Source organism: Pseudopodoces humilis, chromosome 3 (genome assembly GCF_049639895.1).
Source record: "Pseudopodoces humilis isolate 2021_Gansu_Grassland_sample_001 chromosome 3, ASM4963989v1, whole genome shotgun sequence".
NCBI lineage: Eukaryota > Metazoa > Chordata > Aves > Passeriformes > Paridae > Pseudopodoces > Pseudopodoces humilis.
In genome coordinates, this window is record NC_142202.1 from 62,339,320 (window position 1) to 62,365,552 (window position 26,233).

The following is a 26,233-nucleotide window of genomic DNA, read 5'->3' on the forward strand; positions in this document are numbered from 1 at the left end:
CCTTGCCATTTTAGTTTTGCAACCCACAACAAATAGGCAAAAATAGAGTTTGGAAGTATTTCAGCATAGACTGCTCCTCTTCTAAAAGCAAAACATTCCAAATATAAAGGTTTAAGTCAGAAGATTAAATTCACACAGCTGAGAGATGGCACATGACAGACAATCCAAATATTAAGTGCTTATTTTTTTAGTTCATATTTCAATTTCTCTACAGAGGTAAGAATGCAAGTTATAGAAACAGTGCAAAATCTTTTAGTACAAGCCTGAAACATTAAGCTTTTTTTAAAGACATACATATCTGTGATAGTGATCATTGCAGAGAACAGAGATTCTTCTTGACAGAGGTTGGTAAATATTACATTTTAATTTCATGTCAGAGCAAGTTAAGAAGGTAAATCTATCCTGTACTTTGAAGTTTACTCAGTGAAGTTTGAGTCCTTGTTAGGACAATTTAGCTGAATGGAAAAAATGCTCTTGAGCTTTTCAGTACTGAAGATACTACAAGGCCAGAGGGACTGGCAAGGCATTCAGGGCTGTTCAGCCTCTCTTCAGGGTGAACTGACAAAGTCAGACTGCTTACACAGTCTTTGAGAACACAAAATTGTCTTCTAATTCATCATATGTTCAAGTGCTTTACAGAATCAATAAACTCAAACTATAAATATGAAGAACACTTTCATCATCTTCAGAACTTGGAAATTTCCCCAGGACTCCCAAGACTTTTAAAGAATTATGACTAAGATACTTTCGCTCAATTGAAGAGGAGGTAATAAAATACTTCATATAATCTTTACAAAACTCAGCTGAATAGAATATTTACTGTTTGTTGCTCATGTTTGAACCTCTGACAGAAAGAATATGGTTGAGAGAATGGGATTATACATAAGTAGGTTTTCCCAAGACAAACGTCTTTTGAATGCGTCCATTATTTGAACTTGAGACTAATCTACTAAAGGCAAACACTTAGTCCAATCCTTTTCTTGTTACACTCACCATGCTGTAAAAATGAGGCATAGCAGTTTAAGTAGCATATGCTTTTTTTTATATAATGATGTGGAAAGGAAAGAGATTACTGCATTACAGTCCATAAAACAAATCCTGTCAAATACAGAGACAGTATTCAAGAAGAGTAATGTGTCTTACCCAATTGAATGCGATCTGTGGTGGATGCACAAGGAAAGAAAAGCAAGAGTTAAAAGTATTAGGAAAAGATAACAAAAATAGACATAAACATCTGTAGCACGTCAAAATGCCCAAGGAGAAAAATAAAATAATTTGCATTCAAATCTAGATGCTGGAATTCACAGTAGAATGTGGATCAGTTCAGATCCCTCCAAAGCAAAAATTTTCACAGTCCTTCACTACGCAGTCACCTATTCTGTATGCATTGAAAAACAGAAGCTTTGTCTACTAAATTTTGTGCTCTCTTCATTAGAACAGATTTAAACAATGCTAACTGGTTTCTCTTCTCATAGCCTCCCTTAGTATCATTAAAGAGAAAGTATAGGCTTGCTTAATGCATATAGCATGTACCCCCTATGAATTTCTTAATCATCTCTCAGTTGAAACAGGCTATGGAAAAAATAATGAGTTTTTAATTCCTTAAACAACATTTTCTAAAATACTTGTTCCTTGTTGAAAACAATACTTGAAACACTTCGACACTGTGTTCCACCTCAGAGGAACTTAATTAAAGAGGAACTGAGAGAGACACACTGATATACAATATTCAAAGGATGTCATTAATGTTTCAAAGTTGAGAAATGATGAGGCAGACAAGCCTCTCCTTCATCTGTGTTACTACTGTAGTCTTTAATTACAGACCACTTCAAGGGAACACCTGCCTCATGCAGCGAGCCAGAGAGGTGGTGCACACTTAATGAACATCTCTTCAAATACTTATTTTTCACATCCCCTCTCAATGTGTGGTGTGATGCATTATTTACTGCACAATGTTCATACTTTGCTCCAAAGAAAAGCATTGATTTCTTCAGGTTTTTTACAAGGTTATACACATCACCATGTATACTGGTGCTTCTCAAACATTCAAGGGTTTGTCTTCAGAACACATTTCTGCTTAGACCCGTTTAATACTGTTGCCCTCCTTGTACTACCTGCTGGCTCCCAGTAACAGCCACCCCCTTCTCCATGGCAATACAGATACTGGCACAGACATAGGATAAGGAAATCTCTGTTACTACAGAACTCTAGAAACCAGCAGAAATTAAGGGGAAAATGTCAAAGGAAGTGAGAGAAAACAACTTCCTCACCCATCAGCAAAAATGCTTATGAAATTATGTTCTGAAGCAAGGTAGTATTGCTATTTCCTTTATAGGGGTATCAAAAGACAGAAAGGTTTGAGAATGGTAGTTTCAGGCATGACAGCTACAGCATTTGGGGGAATTCAGATCTGACAGCAGTTTTAAGTGCCTGGAACATCCCTACATCACAGAAATCCTAAAAGGATTACTACGTCACCACAACCAACCTCAAAATAAAGCAACAATAAAGGCACAGCAAAAATCAACTCCCAAAGTGGTAATGCAGATTAATCAGACCTGAACTGTCACCAAAAGATTTTGGTCCCACTTGCTTCTAAAAGCTTTAAATGACAGAGATTTCATAGCCTTCAGAAATAACCCCTCTTTGGCTGCACTTGTGAGCCATGAGGCTAGACTTGCTAGCCCTTCTCTGCAGAGCTGCCTGGTCAGTCCTCCCCATCTCTGCTTTTGAATTTTTTTCCCATTTGTCAATAAAGCACATTACTCTTTCCTGTACTGAATTTTATTTTATCATTTAAAATAATGTAGATTTCTAATCCTGGTGCCTAAAGTGCTTGCATGCCCTGATGCTGCAGTCATATGGGAATTCTAAGTGATGCCATCCTGGCACCTTCATCTAACCCAGCAATGAAAATGCTGATGAGTAACATATTCAGGACAGATGCCTGCGAAATCTTACATTATGGTCAGCTACTGAGACTTATTCTTTGGATACAATTTTCAATTTCCTATGCTCTCTTCCTGCCAAAGCAATAGCACCTAAGCTGTATTTCTCTAGTTCTGCAAAAACAGTACAGACAGCCTTATCAAAGTCAAGCTCTATCACATCTCCTACCTTCCATCTATCCTCTATGACAGGTGCTGTCAGTTCAAGATAATTGCTCTTGACAAACCCTTTTATGTTTTTGCCATCATGCTATCTTCTAGATGCTTAGAAAATAACAGGTTAATGCATTCCTCCAGTATCTGCTTTGTAATTCCCAGAACTTCCCTTGTCCCTCTGGAGAGGAATTAACTTTGCTGTCCTCCATCCCTCCGGTGCCTCCTCTACCTTCTGTGCTGATCTCTGACTGCCACAGTCATGCCCCCAGGCTGTCCCTCCCTGCAGTCTTTTATGTCTTTCCACATGTGCCTTCCAACTGCTGGCAGGAATGAGGCATTATATTCCCTTCATTCATCTTGAGAGCTGGCTCATCCCAGGCACTGGATTTGAAAGGGGTCTGTGTGATCATATAATTAAGGAAAATGCACCAGACAGCTGAATGAAGGAGTTATACAAAATGTAACTGCTGACATCCTAATTTGCATGCATGCCTTTGTTAGCTTAATCTTTAAATACGCTTACTTGAGTGGTAGCAATGTATGTGGTAGTGTGCATATAGCAGTGTAGTGTTAAGTAGTTTACCTTTTCTTCCTTTCCTCTTCTTTTTTTTTTTTAAGGCAATTCAAAACCCAAAAAGTCTCTCACTTGGTATCACAATTTGTTTCTAAAAAAGTCATCAGCAGGGATGTAACATAGATCCATACAGACAACTGCGGAGCAGCCCAGCAGTATAGCATGAAAATATTCAAACTTTAGCAGAAAGCAAAGGAGAAAGGGATAAAGAGCCTCAGCTCTATCACATCTGTGCTCTTCTTAGCAAAAGCCATGTTAAAATGTATGGGCAATCTCTAATACTGAGAGATCGGAACCTCAGATCAATGCCCTGTGAGTGACCTGCGACTACCTCCTTCCTCTTAACCTTTCACACCAGAGAAATATTAAAAGAGACAATGTGAGCTGGAGGTGGAGGAGTAAAAAAAATCTTGATGGAATATAATTAATCACAAGACCTATTAATGAAGGATCTATTATCTTCGCTATATTGCTAGTGTCTGCTTTGTATCCTAAAGCAGAAATATCTGTACACTGGTTTTATATGCATTTCTTGTATTCCTAGAAACACAATATTAAATAGGATGCATTATGACTGTAAAGAGACCTTACAAGTATTATTATTAATACAAAATTCAGAAAATGTAAAATGCTAGTGATTATTCATGCACAAAATGAATTAGAGAGTTGCAACGCTGGGAAGATGGGGTGGGGATGAAAGAGAAGCACAGCAGCTGCATGAAAAGCACTTGCTCCCCAAAGGGTGGCATCTGTTCTTTCAGACAATCAGAATTTTGTAATTTTTATTATAGATTTTATCTTCTTGAATGCTAACATAGGAAAACAGCACATTTGGGGGAGTCTATCTGGCCTGTTGTTGTTATATGATATTTTAGTAATATTTTTAGAGCTAAAACAAGATGAAAATTAAGGCCCAACAACTTCAGAACAGAAATACGTGTTTCACGTGGTGCTCTATACAGTTGACATAGCAGGCAACATAGAAAACAGAATTTTGTTTCATAAAGAAGGCACGTTTCAGTATTTATTCAGTCTGTCTACAAACCCTTTCAAAATCACCATCACCATAGGCAGGGAGTAAGGCTGCTGAACATACTGGGAATTATGATGACATCTGGATTTTAGAAATCAGTTTCAAGTGTCTGCTCTGAGTGAAAGCAGAACAGGGATTTGCATCTGGATGTCATTGGTGACTATCAGCCTTAATGCCTAACCAAGAGAATTAAGCTAGAGTCTGATGTTTGTTTAAAATGGCATTATGGGAGGGGGTGGTGATAATCCATACACTAGATCACTGAAATAAAATTATTTGGGTTAGCAAAAAAAGCCAACAATGACACAGAAAATTCCTGCCACTTTAAAGGTTACACCCCCAAACAGAAGTGGGGTTGGAAAGAGAAGGGGTAAGATTTTTAATAATCAGTTTATTTAAATGATAAGGTTTGTAACATGACCCCACACAAAACTACACCTGGTCAAGCTGAGCCAAGAATTTAGGCCAGCTTTGCTGCTGAGGGAAGCATACTGACCATCACTCCACATTTATGTGCAGCAGATGCAGAAGGTCCAAGTCATGCCTGTCTCTCTATAACTATGGGAACTAAACCACTAGCTTCTTCATCATCAGGAGTCAAGAAAACTCAGTCCTAACTGAGAACTTAACTGAAAACAGCAAGTATTCACAAAAAAAGGCAGCACTGGTAGCTCATATTTTCAGGTTCAAGGGAATGATTTCAATCAAAGAAAGCTACTAGAAATCTGCTTTTTGATTAATCAAAATGCTTTTGGACTCAGCCTCTGCTTTCAGCCCTTGTCTAAAGGGCTAATGGGATAAACACCTCCCATCTGCCATGTCAGAAGCATGACTGCCATGGGCATGAGGGCTGATACTGATAGGTAAGACAAAAGCATTTGGTAACAGTGATTAATTAAGGGAAATACTAAAGGATGAACATGATATATTTCAATGAAGACATTTCTGCCTTTGCAGTTAATCTCACACCATGTGCAAAGCACAAGTATTAGGACCTGAGAAATCCTGAATTGCTAAGTCATCCTTCCCTCTATAATCCAGAGCCAGCTTAAGGTATTCACATAGAAAGCCTTTGGTCACTGCTGTAGAATCTAAAGCTTGGAAACAGCAACAAATCTGTTTCCTGAGCTGTGGGCTTGTCTTTTACAAGAGGAAGTGTCAAAAAAGAACATAAAATGAAACAGGGAATATGTTGGTGCCACATGCATTACACACATCTTATACATTTCTCAAAAATACAGACTACAACTATAAATGCAAGGAAGGCATTAAAATTAATAAATTAACAAAGGTATTAACAAAGAATTAACAAAGGTAACAAAAAGGCTTGTGAAAGTGACTCATCCAACTGGAGTCTGGAAAGAGGGAACTGAAGTGAAATACAGTAATTCACAAGAAATAATGAGTGAAATGAAGATCAGAAGAAGAACAAACTCACTGTTTCTCATAATGGAAGAGCCAGAAGGCACCAAAGGATAGACCAAGGAGACTCCAAATAGGGAATGAATGAATGAACAAATAAACCACAGACTTTACCACATAAATTTCTATTCATCTGGGGAGACCTGAGGTGTTATGAATTTCAAAAGCTCATATAAACTAAAATAAATTCTAAATAATGATAAATTCATGAAGAAAAACCCTCAAGAAACTTTTAAAGGAAGGCTCAAATTTATGTTTTAGAAAGTTTTCAGCTCTTAGATTTCTGAACACTAAAAAAATATACTAAGAAAATATAATTGCATGCCTGCTTATTCTTCTATCCTTTGATAGGCATATACTATTCATGAATGTTTAACTGTATCAAGTCAAATAATCTTAGTTATGTTCATACCCTGGTTGCAAGTCACTGACTAAATGTCCATTTTAAACTGCAGTGTGGAAAAAGACACTGTAAAGCATATGATACAGTAACGAAGATTTTAATTTTTCAGTTTCTAGAAAAACAGTCCTTCTATAGAGGATTTATTAAGCTGCAAAAGGTAGGTGTTAAGGGGCTAATAAAGATTTAAGATCCAGAATAAAAATAAAAAGGGGGAAAAAAAAGTTTTAGCTGCCATGAACTAAGCTCCAGTCATTTATAGCACACACAGAGCTTAGGATATGGTTACATCATACATTGCAAAATAACAAAAAAGAGAGTATATACCAATGGGATAATATGCACTATTAATAAATGAGACCCTAATTCTCCAGGTCAAACATTATACTGTAGTTATCCATGTCCATTTATTTTATCACAAAAAATCCTTCAAAAACTCAAGAAATTCCTACTACCCAATGAAAACTGAAATAATGGTTTACAGTACACAATTTCAGCTCTCATACTGAGGAACCTTAAGACCAACTCCTCAAAAAATACGTCAGCACATAAAGCCTGACACTGAAGTTGCCTTTAAGTGACAGTTCTACTGACCTCAGCTCCTGTTGCTTCCATCATATCTATTTTTATACAACTGCAGAACAAAACTTTGCAGTACGTCTTGAAAAAAAAAAAGATTAAAAATAGCCTGAAATATTTTTTATCACAAGCAGTTTTTAGTATGTTTCTTTTCTTCAGATGCTATTTTTCTCCAGCATGCACTATGAATAAAATTGGGTTAATAAAGATCTAACAGCAATTTTTTGTTCCATTTTACTTATACATTTCCTTGAGTTTGCAAAGTTATCACAAAAGGATTTTTCACTCTACTGTTTTTTTTAAAAAAACAAGACCCATATAAAAATTTACCTTTGATCATCATTATGCCTTCTTTCCAGTTAAAAACATGAATGTTATTAAATACGGTAACTACAAACTACTTGAACCTTTAAAACATTAATGTAGAAGGAAAAGAAGAGCTGACAAGTGATTTATACATTTAGTCCTCTAGGTGAGACCAGAGAAGCAGCAGATGCCAATACCTCATATCTCCAAACTTCTTGCTGATAGCTGTTCCTACATTGCTGATAGCTGCTGTTGCTTTTTGCCCTGCATGGCTCAGGGTCTCGTGTGTTTTCTTGTAACTGGAAACAAAAAATAGAACAGAAATAGTGACGAGTATTAAAAAAGGGAGACTAGAACCGCAGAAACTAATTTCCATCAAACTCCAATTCACTGAAATGTTAAGAAACATAGTAACTCAACATAGTAACATAGTAGCACAAAAACAAACATGGGTGAGGACGCCCATTTCTGCACAGCTTCCCAAGTGCAGGGTTCTCCAGAGTAATCCCTCACTTAGCAATCCTCCCCTTCCCCTTTGCTGATAACAACTCCCAGACGGGCCAGCACACGCTAGTTAAAAGCAGAATGCAGTGATTTGTTGAATACCTGTTTGATACAACTTCTGTTTACAGAAAATCATTTTTACATCAAGTAAATATTCTTCCAGCAGACACTGACCTCCTGGCAAAATCTACTGTCTGAAGCACAGAAAAAAATCAGGACAAATACAACTCTGCTCTTTCAAGCATATACATATTAGTTACATTTAACAGATTCACTTCAAAATGATTCTATGATATTTAAAATAGAAAAAAATAATCAAGTCTCTTTCCATATGCCACAATTTTCCTTTTTTCCCCCACTTTTAAAAATTTCTTTAAAGGAAGAAGGTTTGGGGAAGGACAGAGAAAGAAAGATGAAGAAAGCTAGTGAATGCATATTCTTAGCACCGAATTATTTTAAAAGATGTCCCTAATTTCACTTATAGCATGCAGATTCAAACACAGAATCATCTTAATTTACTGACCTAGAATACATACTCTGACCCATACAGACCCTTCAGTACAGTTAACTTGCACTCTCAGAGTAATCAATAAGCTTTTCTGCACAGATGATGTTCTGCTGACTCAACTAATTCTGAGCATGTCAGAGGCTTCCTTCTGAGTAAATGATCTGATACTCCCAGTGACGCAGACAAGCTCAGAATTAGAAGTACTGACCTAGTAACAAAAGGAGAGCACACTATAATCAGTCTTCTATCCTGTAGTGTGTGTTGGCAGGCAAGAAGAAATGATGATGAAAAATTCAGAAACAAAACTCCACTGGTTCTCATTCTCCTTTGAACAAAAACTATAGGATTGCAAGCATGTACCAAAATACATTGGCAAAAGATTACCCTACTGCCTAAGTCCTTATAACAGGGTATTTTCTCCTAATTATTATGTATGTAAAAGTAGTAACTTTGTGGAGGAGGGAGAGAAGATAAAATTAACATTTTCAGTATGGCATATCACATTTTATGTCACATTGTTTTAGCCCACCGGGACCTATTGCTGAAAGTCCTCTGTTCAGGACTGGTTTACAAACCACCAGTTTGATGGCGGAGGCCACACAATGCTCTGCTCTTTCAGGTTTTATGTTTAATGCTAATTTTGATTTTAGGCTCCTAAACCACAACATCCTACTAACTTAACAAGTTTTTGGACTGCCAAGTGAAAGGGCATCTTCTATGAAGGTGCTTGTCTCTGTTTTCACTAACAAGGCAATCCACAGGGAGCAACTGAATACTACGGTACAGAATCTCTAGGAGTCTCCAGTTAGATAAGCTGAACCAAACACATGCACGGTGTTGAATGAAAAGGGCTAAAACATTGCAATACTGACAGAAGGAACACAAATTATAAATAGGAAGGAAGAAGCAATGGTTTTGTTTGTTTTATTTATTCTAGTACAATACAGAGAATTGTGAATATTAGTTTTTACTGGATCTCCTTTCTTCTTAGCCAGTCTGTCCTTGGACATAGCAAGAACACAATACTCTTATTTCACTGAGGCCTCATCCTTTAGCTTAACTAGTTTAATAGATGTGTCATTCTCTTGCTGACAGTAGATATACTTTCATATAAACTAGAATGGGATGAGACCCTAAAATAAGGATGCTACTGTCAAACTATAAGCACCTGGCTTTTTGGTAAGAGTTGCCTATGAAAAGGAAGAAAATCAAATATTCTGTTGCCTATGGCATATAAGTCTTAAAGAGTCTGCTAAGAGAAAAGCTTCCTAAACTATTCAGCACAAGTAGAATTTTGCTGATGACAAAATGAAGGGCAAGATTTGACTTCCAAATCTAAAACGACCTTTGTAGCGCAACCTATTTATGTACAGGTTGAATGTACATAGTAAAATACTTTTCAGATATCCCTCTGAACTGTTTTTTGAAACAACACCTTGGAATTAATTTTATTTATAGGCATATTTAACTTTTGATAACATATCTCTATGACTTACCTTTTCACTGCAAGTTCTTCACACCATGTAAAGCTATTTAGAAAACAGTCCAAAAGGCGCCATACAGCAGACAGACCCAAATTTCACTGAGAAACATTAGAGTTCCCTACATATTTCTGAACATTACATTGACCAGAACATATCTTCAGAGAATTGGCTGAAATTACACTGATTTTGACATTCCAACAATATTGCATTTTCTCTGAAAATGCCATAAACCAAACATCCTCCAGTATTTCCACTAGTGAGGAAGACATGGAGATTGTATTTGTGTTCCTAATACTTTTGACATTACATAAGAGCATAAATCCAGCTAAAACTGTTATACAACTAGTCTTTTTTCAGCACCAACTTCAGCAAAAACAACCTATGACATGTCCCCTCTTCCCTTCAGCAATGCTGAAGATGAGCTTTAAGGAACAATAAAATAACAAAATTGAAAAGGGAGCACAACATGCAATACCTGTCAGCTGAGACAAGAAACATTAATTTGCATCTCAGCAGAGCTCTCTTATAGCTTAAAAATCAAACCCCCTGTCTATTCCCACCTCTCTACCATTACATGTATCACTATGTAATTCTTCATAAATAATCTTTCTACAGAGCACATTGCCTCACTGTAGTTATGTGCTGTGTTGAAATTTGGATGCATGATGCATTGTATTTTGGCTCAGATATATTTATCGTAGTTATTTCATATTTACAGCATAAATTTGATATCTTGCCAAGCACTCTGGTAACAAGTATCTCTTCAACATACTCTCCTGTCATCTGGGAATCTGCTCAGTTGTATTGCACATTAATCATCTGACCAAGCAGTTTTCATCATCTCAGCAATTTTTACTTTTGTTTTAATGCGCTGAACAGCATACATAATTTTCAGAAACCTTTACCAGCAGAAATAAAGTTGGATATTCCAGGTAAGAACTACAGACACTTGTTAACTGGAAAAAGTCCTCTGTGTATGGTTTAAATCCTCCTTGCACCACCAAGTGCTCTGCATGCTAAGTCACCTACAACAGCTGGGCACTCTCATCCTTTCAGCAGCCACTGCTGGCAATCCTTATGTGAGCACTGACCACCAGCTCATTGAGAGAGGTGACAGTATCTTAGGAGTCAGTCAGCCAGCAGCTCAGACTAGTCCAGTGTCCCCAAAACCTACAGGCAGAAGTACTTCAGAAAAAAAAACAAAACTCAGATCATTTAGGATACAGAGATTCAAGAAAGAGCACCTTCCATCCAAGTCATGGAGTGCATTTTTACATAAATACATCATTACACTCATACAAAAGGCACCATCAGCATTACACCAGGTAGCATCAGCAAAAGTAGAAACAGCCTACTTAATTTTTCAGGAATTCCTGCTCTGATTTTGTGGCATCTGAAAATACTCCGTAGCATAGAAGAATTGGTGGTAATGGCAAACAAGGGTCATACTCTGTGCTTTGACTCAGCACTTAACAATACTAATAATGTATTTCATAGACAAGAGGGATTGTCTTAATTGTAAACTTGTAAATAACACTGACCTGTGAACATTTGAACTCTACCTTTATATAGGACATTAACAAGAATTTCATCCATCAATTTCTGATTATATTCTGGTTATTTCTTTACCAGAAGCAATTATTTATAAAACTGATTATCAGAGGTTATCACAAACATGCTGACGTTGCAGTTCTATTCCAATAATGCTCAACATAATTAAAAGGAGCTTTAAAGATAACTCACATCTCCAGTGCTGTAACATACTATTTAGACAAAGTAGATTTGCAGCATATTTTGACTGCACTTTCACTTGACAGTGCTATATACTACATTTAGGTTATGCTGTGACAACTAGATCTCCCTATATATAATCTCACTGTGATTTTTACAGACAGTGAAAGGAAATATAAGGGGATACTGTTTCATAAACACAACATGTGAAGGAATGAGTGCTTTATAGAGAGAATAGCCAAGCAGCAGCAGTATAGAGAGAAATAGACATTTAAATGGCCAACATCATCTGCAGGATATGACAGGACAATCATACTCGGCTCAGTACAGAATTGCCCTTCACATAGCAGAGTTAAATATAACCTTCACTCACAGGTGCAATACAGGGCATGCTGACAGAAGTAGGCTACACATACAATATTTATATTTTGCATGTCAAGCTGCACGTTTGATGTATTGCAGTAAACTATAAAGAATTTTAATTCAGCTTCTGTAAAATCAGTACAGTTGCTAATTAGTACACATCTTCATTCAGCATTATGCCTCTCCATCAGTGCTTGCTGGCAAAATTAATCCATTTGAGAAACCCTCGCCTGTGATAAGGCTCACAGATGTAACAGAATGCAAACAATTAACAACAAAACCATACAGTAGAGCAGAGCCTGGTAGCACAAGCCATGCCCTATGGAGCTTGCTTCTTTTCAGTTTTTAAACCACTAGTCAGCTTAAGAATGACTTTTCTGTCATTCTAAAGAATCTAAAGAAAGATTAAAAAGCATCTGGATCCCTGAGAAACTCTCAGCTACCAAACTATTTTTCTGTTGATTTTCTGGGAGAAACAGGGCTCAGCATTAACTAAATTATGCTAATGTTGAAATGAGATAAATGCATATATGACAGATAAAAGGTACATAAAACATGCTCTAAGACCATTCTTATTGTCTTTTTTGCCACAAATGAACATTGTTGTGCATTATTTTGGCTTTTTGTTTTGGTGGGGCTTTTTTAGTACTCTCCTGAAATTCATTCCAACTTTAAAACCAAATGACAGACATTATTTTTTTGTCATCCTTTCCATTGCCGAGGATGTTAAGAATTAACTGAAACAGTGCTGGCATTTGGATGGGTACATATGCCTAAACCTAAGGAAGTATGCCCCAGGTAGTTCCTCTCCCACAGAGAGAGGAAGGAGAGAACTGAGGGAACAGAACCTCTGCAGGCTGCAGCAGAAATCTGTGTGCTGCACATGGAAGGTGACTGTTCAATAGGCTGGAGAGAGTCACAGGTCAGGAAAGGTGCCAGACAAAGGCGACAAATATTCTGGGCTGAAGATCACTGTCCTGTGATCTTCAAATACTTGAGAAAAATATGGGATGCAGATGTTTGGAATGCATTATTTGTGCAATGCAGCATAGAATAGGAGGGAAAAAGTATGCTACAGTTACTGTCCAGGTAGAAAAGCCAAATTACGTTTGCTGAAGCACAGATGATCTTAAGACATCACAGGCAGTTCATCACACCTTAAATTGTATCAATAACGTTGTCTGTGGGCTCTGTACTGTACATTAGATTAACAAAATTATGCAGATTAAACACATCCCAGCCTCTCTCTTTTTCTTTTTTCCTCTCCCTTTCTCCTTTTCCTCCCTTTCATTTCCTTTCTCTTCCTTTCCCCTTCCCTTCTCCTTTTTCTGACTAACTCTTTCCTGGATATTTTTATTACTTGTAACTTCAGAGATCCCAGTTTACATTCGGGCCTCCCTTCCCATCCTTACAGTTAGATATACACACATAAAGATCACTATAATACACATGTAAATATCTTCTGGTGCCCCATGATAATCACAGTGGCTTTTTCACTGAGAAACGAACACCTGGAACAGATCACCTGACCTTACTGTGGAACTTCCATTAGCTGAAGTTTTGTACCTCATGCAAACAATGGACCTCATGCAAACAATGGACATACATCTTTTTGGACAAGGAACAATGAGAACAAACTAAGTTAACTTCTTGAAGTCCTTTCTCCTTATTCTCCTTATTCTCCTTATTATTCTATCCTTCCAAATTCAAGGCCAGAGACACATGTGGAAAAGCAGCAAAATAATTCTCTTTGAAGACAGCATGAAGGTTGCCTGATTCAGGAAGCAAAGGCAGTGGAAGAGAGATGCTCATTTTACTTCCATATATCATGGACTCACACAGGTAATTTACTTGCTAAAGCCAGCACACAATTTCTTCACTTACACAACTGTTACATTTACTTGCAAATTTAGAGAAGAAAATGTCAAAAGGTGATTATCCATTGCAATGAACAGAAACACCTACATTTCTTTTACTACCACTCAAAAGAAGTATGTGTGTGGGAACACAGTTTACTTAATTCTTAGAAGTCACAGCAGGACTGTGGCTGTCCACAAATTATATCTGACTTACTGAAAAAAGTTCTCAAACTTTGGAACACATTAAATATAATTTAAAATTATATTAACAAAGACTGCCTGTACCATAGATTGTAAGCCTAAAACACATGCAGTGCAACTACCAGCTTCTATTTTCCTATCACCTGGCAGAAATTTGAACTATAAAACAGTAAGTTCCCAATAGTTGTTGAAAGCTATGCAATTGTTCTCAGGTTTCCTATCAACAGAACTAAGCTTGCTCACATAGTTTAGCCAGCAGTCAATGAATAGATCTTTATTCTATCTCTGGAGGAAAAGGCCAAGTCCATGTTGAATTTTCTTGTACCAAATCTTAATTAAATACTACATGCAAGAACAGAGCAACACTGAAACCTTCCTAAAAATGCTTGAAAAGACAGCTACCAACTAAAAAAAAGCCCAGGGCTCTGTCCAGGAAACATGCTGTTTGGAGCCAGCACTTACAGTTCTCTTGATTTTGGCCTATAATTCACGAGCTTTTCCCTTTCTAAAAGTGAAAATTTCTGAGGTCAAAAGATGAAAAGCCATTTTGAAAAAAGCTTTGTCAGATTCCTATCCTAAATGTTAACCTTGCATGGGTCCACTTTCCATCACATCAAAGGCTTCCCAGCCCCCCAGTTAGAAACACTAAGCATATCGACTTTGAAACACTTCACATCATTTCACTATAGCCCTTGAAGAAAAAATGGTTTTCCTCTAATTTTCTAGCTCTTCTAGTAATTTATTTGCCATGGCAGTATTGAAGCTTACAGTGGTCTGAATGTCTGGAGTACTTCTTTTTTGGAGAGGTTTGGTAGAAAACTAAGCATTTTCATCTCCCTAGAAGCTCTCTCCATAGTTATTATTCCATCCATGGGTTGAAAGGTTAACCATTTAAAACAGAGGAGGTTTATGTCTTATAACAGTTGATAACATTTTAAAAAAGGATGACAAGTTTGTGGGATCTATAGGCTGGAGTGAGTTTATTGGTGGGTAATTTTACAGATAAAACTGTTCCTTAGAAGTTCAATAGAATTGAAATATCTCCCAAGAGGATGGGATTATAATGTCTTACCTTTTTTTTCCAAAGAACTACAGAAGAGCACCAAATGAAAAGCTGAGGGACAAAGCTGAGCACGGTTACAACATAAATGCTCAGCAAAGGGCAAGATATCTTGTGGATCTATGTCTTTAGTGCTTAATATGAGGGACTAGTGAAAGGCTAAAGTAACCCTTGTAACCTTCTCCATATATAATGAAATGCAATTCTATGATTGCATTGAAGAATCCAATTACTTGGGACTTTATAAAAAATGAGGCAACAGGAGTCTCAGTAAATTCAACAAAGGCAATGCAGAGTCCTGCAGGTTGGGATTAATAACCCAGTAGAAGCTGGGGATTAACCAGCTGGAAAGCAGCCTTGCAGAAAAAGGCCTGAAATCCTGGTAGAGAGCAAATTAGACATGAGTCAGCAACGTTCCTTTGCAGCAAAGATGGCTAACAGTATCCTAGGGTGTGTTAGGAAAAGTGAGTACAGGTTAAGTGAAGTGATCCTTCCCCTGTCAGCCCTGGTCATGGCCACACCTGGAGTGCTGGGTCCTGTTCTGTGCTTCCCAGTAAAAGGCAGACATGGACAAACTGGAACAAGTATGCAAAGGTGCATAAAGATGGTAAAGGACTGGAGCATCTATCATATGAGAATGCTGGGAAAGCTGGGACTGGTCACCTTAGAGAAGGCTCATGGAAGGATCTCATCAATGTGTATAAACAACCTAATGAAAGGAGGAAAGAAGATAGAGGCAAGCCCTTTTGAGTGGTATCTAGTGAAGTGCAAGAGGAAACCAGCACATATTCAATGCAAGAAATATTAAAATATATTAATATTTAAGAAAAATGTTTTTCACAGCAAGGGTAGTTGAACATGGAACAGGTTGCCCAGAGAGGCTGTAGAATCTCCATCCTTGGAGATATTCAAAACCTGATTGAACATAGTCCTGAGCACTCTGTTGGTCCTGTCTGAAAGAGGCAGTTGGACTAGACAGTCTCCTGACATTGCTGTCAACATCTCAAATATTCTGTGATTCTGTCTAAAACCAGGTTAATCTTCATAAGTACTATCTTCTACCTTAATCCTATATGGTGAAAATCTTAAGTATGGAAGGTAAGGAGACCTGTGGCAACTTTACAGAAGTACCACTAAGAAGCTTCAACTGAATACAATGCATTCAGGTTATGTAAAACTTTTGTAGCATAACAGTAATTAGAAAAGCTCAATTATGGTCTTTACAAATATCCATGTAAAGACATTTGTAATTATTTCTTAAACTAAAATAAATAACTTCAAAATCCATCAACATGACCCTGCTTCTAGCATCTAAATAAGAATGAATTATCTATTTTTAAAATATGAAAAATCTGCATTGCTAGAAGTTGAATACCCACCCACTTCTATTCACTGAAAACCCAATTATTAAAAAGGTGTGTGTAGGAAGTCATTCCAGTTGAATACCTTACCACCATGAAACCAAACCAAATTCAAGGCAATCATTTACTCTCTAGTTACTGATGTCCTCTACAGCAGAACCCTTTGCCTCCCCCGACACAGATTATACTAAACATCAGTGCACTGAATAATACAGGAAATTAACAAGGAACTTGTGGCAAACCATTTAAGATGTAAATGCTTTAAAACAGTCAAAATCTCAAGTTAAATTTAGTCAGTAGAGGTGGCATGCATCCTTATAAGTTAGGTCATGACTCTTAACTAGTGGTCAAACACACTGTACAGGACTGTTTCTGAGAGAAGTCCACCCCTCTTCCTCTAAGTCCTCTAACCCTAAGAATGCATCCCTAAATGGAGAACTTAAAAAGATTAACAATAAGTGGACAAAAACGTTGGTGCTTTGTGGCTTTGAAAAGTTCCCTGTTAAAGAAAAGTAGTTTTAACTTACAAGGAAGCACACCAGCTAAGTGAAACAAAATTTGTGCTCCTAAAACCAGGTAATTTTAAAATCTAAAATGAGTAACTGTGGATTTAGAAACCCAAAGTACAGACATGCAAATATTTTGAACTTTTTTTTTTTTTTTAGAACAAGCTTTTCATCATTCCTAAATCAGAGAATCTTGGTGAATAATGCTATCCCAGTGCTATTTTGGTACAGAAACAATGAATCACCTCTATTACTCAACATATCCATTCTTAAGAATGCTGGATTACCCTGATTTGTACCAGCACTGGTGTTCTGGCATGAGGGTCTAGCAGAATTATGCAGCAGTTGTACCATAAACATGAGAATTTTCTGGAACACCAATAGGACTCCTGCTGCTCAGTTCCACATAACAATTTCTGGACACTTACCACCTAATGGAATGTAGTTTCTGAAACTCATCTTAAATAAAAAGTAGCAGCTACCACACTGGAAAAGTCTTCTAAGTCTATCTTTGTGGAAAATATCAATGTGGAGGAAAAATGAAAAGGTATCTGGGAACTTGCTACCAAATTTCAAGTAAAAATGGAAGTTGTTTTGTTTCATAATTTTGATAGTCTCTCCTAGTAATTCTAGTTCAGATGTGTTGTGCCCCTCCTCTCTTCTAAAGCTTAAGGTCCCTAGACTGTTCTCTCCTAGCACATGCCAGACATCATGCAGGGCAACACTGATACCCCTCCTAATGACATGGCATGAGAAACAAGTGCTAGATGAAAAACTGTCCAACAATGAGAGATAGGAGATGTACAAGCTGTATTTTTATTAAGGGGTTTATGCCTTATTTGACTTCTCATGAAAATACAAAGAATAGTTCTTTAAATGTAAAAATGTACACTTAAAAATATTTTAACGAGTCTCTGTCAGCACCTTGAATGCACCTAGAGGAACTGCTAATGCTTTTCCCTCCAACCCCTGAATTTGGTGGGGACTTCAAGGCAAGATCTGGCACTGTGCAGCTGTGAAACCTTGGGTAAGACCGTGATGAAAATGTGCAAGAGTTAGGAGAACCCTTGTTAAGCACCTTTTCCCTTCATTTGGGAGCTATACTAGACTGAATTTAAGGTCAAGTCATATTACTGATATGCCTGTATCCTGCCATGTACCTCACAGATCTTGAACTTACAGATTTCACTCCCTGGCTTGACTTAGGATCTGGCTCGTGAGTACAGATGCACTTGGAGGTCTGAACTCTTGGCTTGACCCTCTTTACTGTCATTGTACCTGCTCTGTTCTCTTTGTTCAGGTATTGTGGGACTTCATGGATGATGCCACTGCCCCCCTGCCTTCTTTGCTGTCAACTCCCAGCTCAGCTCAGTTGTGGAGAAGCTCACTTTTCCTTCTCCTTAAGTGTCAAATTCAGTTGTCAAACGAAGAGGAAAAAAAAGCAAATGACTTTTCAGACAGCACTTGATGAAAGGTGGGTGGTTCTTTCTACCAAAGTTGCTATTAATTCAGCCCAAAAAGTTTTAGACAAACATGGTATGTTCATATGTGTAAGTATAAAGATCAGTACTCACGCAGAAGTTGTCTGCATATCATGCCAGCTTTTGCTAAAGTTCTGCTTCAGTTCATTCATCAGACTTATGCCAAGTTTTTGTTTAATTTCAACCAGGTGCTTCTCTTTGGCTGCTAGCACTTGCCGCAAAGTTGAAATTTCATCCTCTAGCTGAGGGAAACAAGGAGAAAGGTGTTAGCTCGTTCCCATAGAATGATAAACACATACAATGTTAAGAGGCTAAATGAATCTCACAAACTTGTGCTTTTCATAGGTAGCTAGAGAGAGAGAGAGTCAAGTACTTGTGGAGGTCACAAAGGTATGCCCAGAGCAGAGCAGCCTCTGTGTCACCTATGTTCACCATCACATGCATCTGATAAGTGAGAGAATTATCCAGCAAGGGAGTGACTTCATCCAAATCTGCCTTACGGCATTAGGAGTCTTAAACACCAGCTTTTCATTCACTAGTAAAATGGGAATGGACAGGATGAGGGAAGACTGGAAAATTCAAGCAAATATCTTTCTTTGAATGCACAGGCTTTTAACTTCATATTTGCAGATTTTTGGTCTTCTGGTCCTGAAAATAACATATGCAAACTCTTAGGAGCAGGTTAAAAAAAATAGAAAAAAAATGCATGATAATATATGACTTGAGAATACCATCAAATGTTATATCCTTGTCATATGAGTTTTATTTATGTATTTTAGGCCCTACATATTTCAAAATTGTAACATAAAAGTTTATAGTTGAACTATTAACATGAGTGATCAGTAGTCAAAGCATAAAAGCACTCAGAAGACGGAGCAGATTAGTCTTTTTAAAGATCCTAGTATTTAACCAAACTCTGCATTTTCAAGCTGTAAAGATGCTATCCAGCCCAAACAGAGGAATATAATTCTCCGTGCAGTAGACATTTTTTTGAAGCATTTAATCAAAGCCAGTGTTTTATCAAGGCAAGAACCAGAAGACAGGACTATAAGAAGAGGGACTCCAGAACTGTCCTGCCACTAAGAATTCTGCTCCTTGGGCAGCACTCCTGCAAGTGAGCAGGCATTTGCATTCTTCACCTGGAAGCCTCCCAAGCCAATCTATACAAGCAGCACACAGAGATACTGAAGCTAACAAGGGCAAGTGACACCAGAGCAGCTGCCTTTCACTTCAGGTTTAGAAATTCCCTTACCAACTGTGTTCCTTCCTCCATATGTTAGTAAGGTAACATATGGCAACTTATCTGATTACCATATGTTAAGTTCCCTGGAACCACAGTCTCCTTGTGATTTAACTCCATAGGCTGCAGGGAATGATGCAAGCACTAGCTGAAACAGTGCTGACCTCCAAGGCTATATTTAGAACACCAGTACCAGCATTATTTTAATTTACACAGTCATTCATTCTGGTTCACTGTAAAATTGGCTGCAAGCTCACTTTTCTTGTAAAAGTCTCATCCTTGAATCCCCCAGCTACCAGTTTCTTTTGTCATTACCTGCAATCTAAATATTCAAGCAGCTTAAAAATTAAGCAGCAAGACTATGAACACAAAGCAAAATCATAACCTGAGTGAAGCAGATACTAGTATTCACCAATGTGTGTGATGCCAACACTTCACTAGAACTGTTGTCAGATACACAACAATCCAAATGGCTTTATTCCTTCCCACGTCCTTTACACTCCACTATATTCCTAACCTGCAAATGGAATACTATCAAGAGGCTGGTGTCAAGAGTCTCTCTTCTGAGAGGGTAACTGGTTAAATGCCTATAGAAAGAAAGCACAAATGTCAGCATTCCTCAGGCAGCAGTTCAGAGCTCCTTTTGGCTGTTCCTCACCAAGAGCAACCCCCTTAGTGCACGTCTGCCTGTGCAACATCACTAAAGAACTTAAACTGATGACACGACCATGACACTTATGAGCCAGCACTAGGCTGATCATCAAGTACTTGGATACATAAACATTTCAGGGCTTCTATTAAAATTACTTCCCATCTATCTGTTCCATTGAATAGATATCTTAAAGCTGTGATAGCCTAAGCAAGCATTAGCCATGTGATCAATGGCAGAAGTATGAGCAACATTTTTGATTAAAGAAAAGTAATTTATTATTTATAACACAGCAATCAGTTTTGAATTGACAAAATCCTCCTCAACTTCCATCATTTTGAAATAATGACAGATACAAAGCCGCCCTCAAGTGCTCAAATATCAGTGACAACTCTGAAGTAGGTAGAAAGGATTAGGGACCTACAGTAGGATCTTGAAAAGCATTTAAGCATGTAACATACCTAAATCTCATGGAAGTCAGGCATCACCTGTTTAGGAATTTTTTAAAAGTCCACTTTTGTTAATGTTTATAAAGCCATCATAAAACTAGGACTTAAGTCAATAGAAATACAAGCTTCTAGCTCTCACACTTCCCTTCTTTCAAAGTCCAACAGAGTCAGAAGAATATAGATGCATCATGTAGAGGCAAAGTTCCCTTCTCCCAAAAGTTTGCCGGAAAAGGTATTATCACCATCTTTCCTCAAACTGGGAACAAACATGCAGTAACACACACTGCTGAACCTGTGCATCAGCTAGATCAAACCAGATAGCTCCTTCTGGGAAGGTGTGGGAGGGGGAAGACACCAAAGAGTAAATGACTGCTTTGATGAGTGTAATGGAAGGACAACTGACAGCAGTGAGCAAGGTAGCTCAAAATCTCAGCCCCCAGCATGACTCAAGAGTCATTGTACAATGCTCCTCACAGTGAGGGGGGCGGGGGAATCTGTTCTGCTAACAATCTTCTGGCCTTATGTAAAGCTTTTGGGCTACAATTTTCTGCTGTTATTCTGAAAAGTCAGACTGACCTCTGTAAATTCAAATGACTGTTAGAAGTTTCAGTAAGAGTTACTCATTTTAGTTGCATTGTAGAAATCCTAAGGCTTGATTAGAGTCAGAGCCCTGCTGTGTTAGCTAGGCTACAAATACAAGAACACAGTAAGTCCATGCCCTGAGAAGCTCACAGTAAAAAGAGACCATTAGCAAGAGAATAGAAATAGAGGATACAAAAAAATCCTGCCAGAAAAACAGTAGTGCTTGTTCCTCTCCTAATGTCAGAGTGGGAAGGAAGAAGAAAACAAAGAAAAATACATTAGATACTCAACACAGAGATGGAACATATATTTTCTGCTTAAATAAATGCACAACAGGTGCTCACAAAGAGATCCCCATTTTATCAACTATTGAGAGCAGAATTAAGGATGATTTTTACTTCTCCCAACAGAAAGAGAGGTGCTTGTTCATACAGGCTCAAACAGGTACTATGCAGCATGTAAGGACATTGAAGAAAACAAAAAAGAAACAAAAAATCATAGTGGAGCAGTAAGGACTTGCAAGTAAAGTCTAACAGCTTTTCAAAAGGAAACATTACCCAATTCCCACATATTTTTCTTTCTGAAGGAGGCAAGATCACATGCTTTTTGGAGTCTAAGAGTCATAAGCCTCATTTAACTTTAGACTTTATTCACTCTACATTCAAGTTTTCCAAATCTTTCTTAGCATAATTATCAGTTTTATTTTGCTTTTAAGCATCAGCTGCATGCCAGTGAACTGCTGTGAGGAATTCAGAAAATAATTCCTAGGTCAGTCAAGATCATAATATTTGACAGGCAATCTCTCACTTGCATGTTAGTACAGGAATTAAAGCATTTCCAGCATGACTGACCAACAATTCTCTCTCCTACGGCAATCAGTAAGCAGAAGGGACACCCAGAAACATTTGAGATTAATTACGTTGAGAAAGGCATATAATTCTCAGACGACTGCAGGAAGTTCTGCCTCTTTTCCTGCCTTGCTTCTATCTGCCTGTGAAGTCCCCTTCACCAGCGAAGAGAATCACAGAATGGCTGAGGCCGGAAGAGACCACTGTAGAACATCTGGTTCAAGCCCTACCTAGAGCGTGTTTCCAGGACTGTACCCAGACAGCTTTTAAATATCTTCAAAGATGGAGACTCCAAAACATCTTAGGGTACACTGCTCAGTCACACTTGAAAAACATGCTTCCTGATGTTCAGGGAGAACCTCCTGTGTTTCAGTGTGTGCCCAACGCTTCTGGTCCTGATGAAAAGCCAGTAATGAGTATGCCAACTCCTGACTTATTTGATACACTGAACACGTAAACTTTCAGCTTCCTTCTGATTGTTTACAGATGTGACAGGATCAGCAAAGAAGTAAAAATTAACTAGTAACCCAGAAACAAAAAGACTGATAAAATATTAAAGTGAAAAAACAGTCTTCTGTTTCACTTGGAAATCCTGAATCAGCACTGCAGGTAAATTACTTGAAAGTGATTACAAATGTTACTTCTTAGAGTACTTTGTGAGGACTTTGTAAATACTCTAAGTACTACAACTTATTATCAATTTAAGTATTCCAGTTAAGGCAAAACCAACTCTTCATGTTCATATGGCTGTGATTTCTGTTATTTGACTCATATTTCAAATAATTAAACCCACAGTTTTCCCCATTCTCTCATCTTCCATTCTGGAATTTCATTTTCTGCGGCATTCAGCAGCAATAATAAAAACTGAATTCATCCTTCCATGGTATACCAAATCTAAACAATCTCTTTAATTTTTGTAATAAAGAGATCACATGGTTCACACCTTTTTCTTCCCATCTCATTATTTTTATGCCTCTTCACAGTGTTCCATCCTGAAAAAAGATACTACCTTCTCAAAACACATCAGTGCCAAAGGAAACAAAAATGTGATAAAATTACTGTGCTTGTTGTCATCAGCCTCTTCTGTAACTATCATCATTACCTTTTCCTTTGAGCACCACAAAAACAAATTTTTCTATCAGGTGGCACAACCACTGTAACAAAAATACCACAGATCTAATGAGAACACCTTTCATTCTTTTTCAAGGAACGTTTATAAATAAAGACACATCTTGACTAAGATGGGAACATGCATTTGACTTTCACAGTACAATCATCAAATAGAAGATGTTTAACCTTCAAAAAATGGATATAAGAAAATTATAGGCTACATTATTGTAGCCTAGAATAATTTTACCAAGAAGGAAGGGTATACCTTTATGATATATACCTCATCCTACAATTAATAGTTTCCAGTTTAAGGAAGTAGAAACAGTAACACTCACAGAAATTAAAATTAATTACCTTGGCTAGCTCAATCTTTAACTCTTCTTTTTCTTCTTCAGAAATCATATTGGTGAAATCAACATCAGTGACTACATCTTCATCTGTTTCATGGAATGACTGAGTTTCCAACAGGCCTTAAATGTTAAAAGGTCAAGAGAACCATTATTAATTATTTCAATTATTGTATTGGCCTCCCCTAAAATCTAAGAAAGACATAAAATCACCCACTAGGAAAAAAAAAAATAAAAGCAAAGGAAAAACAACCTTTTCCTCCTACAATCATTTGCATTCTGCTTCACTTCTGAAAGGTTTTGGAAATATCAGAGGGTAATGTCTGCACAGGAGTAATTTAATACGTGTAAGCACCACTCATTCCCAGAAATCAATCACCTTGGACCCTACTAATCAGGGATTTTCTTGCTTCTAACAATACAGAAGAAAAAAAGAAAGGTTTTTCTTCAAAATAAGAAGGCTGGCTAATGTGTATCACTGTTTCAAAGAGTAGCAATAGTACACTGAAGAACAGAGGAAGTATAGCCAAGTTTTCTATAAAAGTACCTCTGATTGCAGCAATTTGAAACCTTACAGATGCACACAGTTTGCAGAAGCAAATGCCACACCTATTGTTTGAATTTTCTGAATGTTAATGAGAAGCATTCCTTGATTGCTCAATCTAAACCTGTGAAGGGGAGACAAATACACTGGACCTCATTACTTTTCTTCTGCATGCCCAAGAACAGGGTCAGTATCTGCAATAAGCAAGGTAAGTGCATACATAAATGCTTCCAAGACCTGGGCCTTCCTGGCATAATAGGTACTGATGAAACAAAATATTTCCTATCTCCCAATCATTCAATGAAGAGAAGATTGATGAGGCTCCAGCCACTAAGAGTCTCTCATTCTTTACAGTCCGCAGAGAAAACAATACAATGAGATAACAGAAAACATTCTGGTTACTTTGGAACTTGTTTTAAAATTCTAGATCTTCTTCTGTTGTAGAAGAAAAATCCCCTCCAGGTTACACCTGGGACAGCACTTTTCCCTTTATTTCAGTTCCCTAGCAGGTAATCAGCCATCTCTGCCGACTCCTGACACCTGTATACTGGTTAATATGGAAGAGAGAACAGTTTCTTTCCTAGCTCCACAGAGGCCTGTATACTTTATTATAAAGAGATTAAAATACAGCTTAGTTAAGTTTGGGCATTAAAGAACATAGGTTACAAGAAACAAATCTGTTGAAATCAAGTACTTTGCATTTTCATGCAGGAAATTAAATTCCCTCCAGTATTCTGCCATTTCCTTCACCTAGAGTTCCCCAGTGTACCTGGATTTCCTTCTATTTAGCAGAGCAGAACTGATTCAATTCATACCATCAACTTCCCTGCAGAACACAATGGAGTGTATTCAGCCTTGTTAATTACAATCTTCCCTGAGTGGGAAGATAAAGAGCAGCAACACAGTGCTGAACCCCTGCATGGCACCATATGCAGAAATATATCACCACCTTAAGCACAAAACCTTTTAAAAACATGAAAGCATATAGAAATAGTTGATATCTTAGCTATTACCCAAAAAGCAGCAAGCAGCTTGCCAGGAAAACCTAGATTGCTGAAGTCAAAAGAAAAGCATATTTATTCAGTAGGAACACTCCCAAATCACCTTTATTAACACCCCTACATCTCTACACACAATTGTTATTTGGTATTTGTTTGAGAATTAATAGTGTTGCTATGGGATTCAAGCTAAACTTAGTCTGCAGAGTCTTGAAATCAGTCTATTTTTTTATGGATGGAGGAGCAGTGGTACAGGGCAGCTGTTGGAAATGCTGGGAAGGATCTAAGAGGCAAGAGGGTTGAAAACCCTTAAGGGAAGCCTTGGGATAGAGGTTGAGATGAGGTGATTTTGGAGCAACTGATCCTTAAGCCAAATAGAAGGCAGATCTGTGCTCAAGGGACAACATTACTTTGGGAATGGCTAGGTAAGAGATGGAAGCCAACCTGGACAAAATCACCAGAAACAACTGAATAATATTTAACACTAGACCCAATGGTCAAGTTTAAACTTCGAGATGGGAGTGAAATTACAATCCATTCCAAAACAGCAAATACACGTCAATCTTTTCTATGATCCTCTGCAAACTCAATCAGTTCCTCTCCCAATTTTTGTCCTTTGCTTCTTGTTTAAGTCCTCTAAAATCAAGTCTGATCCTTCAGTCTCTACCTTCTTGTTCAAACCACCAGAGTCCTCCCTAATGGTCACTGTCCTTCCGCTAAGGTTTACTTTCGTCATCTCACAGTTCCAGTCTGAGCATCTCTCCAGCATACTGTGGGTCACAGCTTTCCATAGGCTGAGAATACTTAGATTCTAGCAGAAGCAATAGCAGGGAGCTTACAGTTAGGACATTAAATAATGGAGCGCAACAGAGGTCAGTACCCATCAGCTCAGACTTGTACTGGAGTTACAGCTCTCATCAGCCCAGATGTGCTGATATCCTAACACATTGCTTTGGAGCCTTGAGCTAGGGCTGCTGCTCTGGATCACAG

The 26,233-nt window shown here is 37.8% G+C and overlaps 1 protein-coding gene across 3 annotated transcripts in view; it reads right to left on the reverse strand.

Moving 5' to 3' along the window:
• The window catches only part of TPD52L1 (TPD52 like 1), a 50,018-nt gene that overhangs the window by 7,172 nt on the left and 16,613 nt on the right, over positions 1 to 26,233 (reverse strand). Inside the window, exons 1-5 of one of the 3 annotated variants that reach the window (XM_088052468.1) lie at positions 24,249 to 24,381; positions 23,709 to 23,824; positions 18,570 to 18,718; positions 7,616 to 7,717; positions 1,144 to 1,158 (exon numbers count right to left, since the gene is read on the reverse strand). In XM_088052468.1, coding sequence (XP_087908594.1) covers positions 1,144 to 1,158; positions 7,616 to 7,717; positions 18,570 to 18,718; positions 23,709 to 23,756 — 314 coding nt within the window. In that variant the 5' untranslated portion in view covers positions 23,757 to 23,824; positions 24,249 to 24,381. Of the gene's footprint in view, positions 1 to 1,143; positions 1,159 to 7,615; positions 7,718 to 18,569; positions 18,719 to 23,708; positions 23,825 to 24,248; positions 24,382 to 26,233 lie in introns of those variants that run through there. The other 2 variants (XM_014263393.2, XM_005518330.3) reach the window with 2 other exon arrangements.